General features: G+C 50.8%; 1 protein-coding gene across 1 annotated transcript; it reads right to left on the bottom strand.

The window, feature by feature from the left end:
* Window positions 1-732: 732 nt before the first annotated feature.
* Window positions 733-1591, bottom strand: LOC123083471 (uncharacterized). The gene has a single exon (XM_044505507.1). The coding sequence runs from the start codon at window positions 1570-1572 to the stop codon at window positions 946-948; it is 627 nt and encodes a 208-aa protein (XP_044361442.1). The 5' UTR covers window positions 1573-1591; the 3' UTR covers window positions 733-945.
* Window positions 1592-2795: the final 1204 nt, after the last annotated feature.

The following is a 2795-nucleotide window of genomic DNA, read 5'->3' as shown; positions in this document are numbered from 1 at the left end:
TAGGGCATATTTCCAACACTACTATGTCCGATTCCTTAAAACTTGTTACCTTATATTAATTATCTCTTATATTTCTGTTATATTTGTACATATGAGCTCCTTTTCAATTTGAACGTCATATGGATATAATTGAAAATTTCATGTTCAAACCCGAGCAATTCAATAACCTTTAAATTCCATGGATTGTAGAAAACAAGAGGCAAAACACCCGATCTTCCATTCAGTGTATGTGTGCCTCTTCTTTTCAAACATAAGCGTATTTCTGACAAATAACAACTTCTCCAAAACCCATTAGAGTGACATAGTTAACTAAAGCTTCTCATCATTCGAGCCCTAAAAACCATATGAGAGTTCATAAAATCTACCATGGGCAAACAACAATAAGCCAGCTAACTAGATTTGAGCTAGTGTAGGAATGAAAAAGACTACAATAAAGTCCTCGACAGCCCCCCATGAGTATTCAACAAGTGTGCCCATGTTGGGGTTATAATACATTAAGTCAGCCATGCAAACCATAATATCATTTCCTTCACGAGTTTGACTCCAGAGATATGATGATCTGCCTTGGCACCATCCCACCATCAAATGTGGCCATCATATGAACAGAACCCGCAAAGTCAAAAGCATGGCGCTGCTCACACCGCGGCGGGTTGTTGACTTGTGCATCATGGCACATCAATATCTCAATCCGTTCATAGTTGGGCCCTAGATGATACATGGCTAGCTCACCATTCAACTCAGCTAATCTGGATTCCAAATAGTTGCCCCCTTCAAACCATGGAGGACCCGTTATGATACTGAATGACTCGTCTTCGAGGCTAAGCTGGACAAAGCACGACATACTTGCAAGACCATGTAAAAGCAAGTGATCATATTCATACATAAGCGAGTACTAGTCAACTGTCCAGATCAAGGAACCCTTGAAGAAGGTCATAATCCATCCTACTAGAAACGGGAACAGTGGTTGTGCGGCTGTCTCACGCCAGTAGCGGTCCTTTCCGATAGTGAACACCTCCATCCCAAGGCCACCCGTGGCACGCGTTCCACGGTAGGCATTGGAGTGATGGTCGCGCCTGAAGCCGAACGCTTGGTGTCCTTGTGCCACCAAATGCCGGCGCGGTGCAACGCTGTTGAGGCTCCAAGGCAGCTCGAGGACTCGACCTGTGGCTGGGTTGAGCATGCGCACGGTATCCTCGGCGGGCACGAGCACGAGCCCGTCGCAGTGGGCAAACCCATGTCTTTTGTTGGCTTCCTCTGCAAGAGGGTCGTGACGCCCTGCCGGCTCTCCTCCCACAGATACAGTCCCGGGGTGGCGATCTTCCTTTCGACCCATGGTCTTCTTATGTTGTGGGGAACTTCCGCATCGCTTTTGATACGTGGTGCGATGAGCAGGCTGCAGAGCTTCTTGTCTTGCTGGTGAAGCTGGCGAAGGTGCGCTTGAGAGAAGGAGGGGTTTGCGTCGGAGATGGTGTGGCGCCAAGCCTTGCAGACACACCTTAGCCGTAGCAGCGACTTGGCGGGCAGCCGGACAAGGGTCTCCCACACGACTAGCTCGTGAGGCAGGGACGACATCTTGGCCGATTGATCGACCGTGTTGCCGCCGCTGGTACAATTTGTGGCTGCGTAACTGTACACCATATAGACGCACGTACACGAGCAGAGAGACAAACAAACCAAAACAACTCGATGGTGTCTCACTACCGGAACAGGGCCATACCCCGACGGCCAAAACAATGCCGACGGCCACCGTCGGCTTCTTCAGAGATATGCCGACAGCCTGGTTCTGGCCGTCGGCGTAAAAAGGCCGTCGGGTTACGCAGAGATAAGCCGACGGCACCCGTCGGCATTGAAAGGCCGTCGGCCTAGCTACATATACGCCGACAGCTGCCGTCGGCTTACAACGGCCGTCGGCAAACACGTGGGGCCCGGCCACCCCCTGGCCAACGGCGTCAGACCTATGCCGACGGCCAAAACGGGGGGCCGTCGGCATAGGTACGCAGGCCACGTCATCAATCCAGGCCGCACCATGCAGAGCCTATGCCGACGGCTGCCGTCGGCATATCTGCCACGTCAGCGATCCGCGGCACGCTGGTCGGATCTATGCCGACGGCTAGGCCGTCGGCATAGCTATATTTTTTTCGTACATATTTTTTAATGCTTTTTTGTGTATTATTATATCAACTAACATGTAGCATGTTAAATATAAACATACATATGAATATATATGTAGTTTTTTTTCATATATTATGAATATATATATATATATATATATATATATATAGTTTGTATTTTTTCGAGCACGTTAATAATGTGCGGTCATGTTCTTTTAAATATAGATCCTTTTATTTTATTAAAATCAAAAACAGCTATGCCGACAGAAGTTTTGTGGCAGTTGCAAACGCCCGACACCAGTCTCCAGAGAGTGACCCCCCTCACATCCGCGGTGTGCCCCCCTCATGGACGGCGCCGCCGCCGGCACTTGGAGGGGGGAAACGGACGAGTCGGGTCTACACGGGGTGGATGTAGCTGTGGTTTTGGCCCGGATGTTGCTCCCGGGTGTCCCTCTGGGCCGACCTAACACAACCGGGTGGAGAGGTCCACTGGTCAAAGCCCATCCGTGGGAAGTCAAAAGGCTAGATCTCGTTGTCAACCGCTCCAGGGTTAGGCGGGACGGGGGCCCTGGGGGGTAGCAATGCCACCGGAGCGTCGTACCGGGCCCTCATACATGCGGGGTGGTGTTGTGGCATGTCCGAAGAGGCGGCACGCGTCTCCGGTGCGTGGCCCCCCTCACGAAC

This window comes from Triticum aestivum, chromosome 4A (genome assembly GCF_018294505.1).
Source record: "Triticum aestivum cultivar Chinese Spring chromosome 4A, IWGSC CS RefSeq v2.1, whole genome shotgun sequence".
In the NCBI taxonomy this organism is placed as follows: Eukaryota; Viridiplantae; Streptophyta; class Magnoliopsida; order Poales; family Poaceae; genus Triticum; species Triticum aestivum.
The sequence above is the reverse complement of the archived record's forward strand: the minus strand, read 5'-3'. Positions and strand labels throughout refer to the sequence as shown.

Excerpts from the sequence above, each read along its gene's own strand:
- LOC123083471 (XM_044505507.1), bottom strand. The coding sequence starts at position 1,572 with ATGTCGTCCCTGCCTCACGAGCTAGTCGTGTGGGAGACCCTTGTCCGG.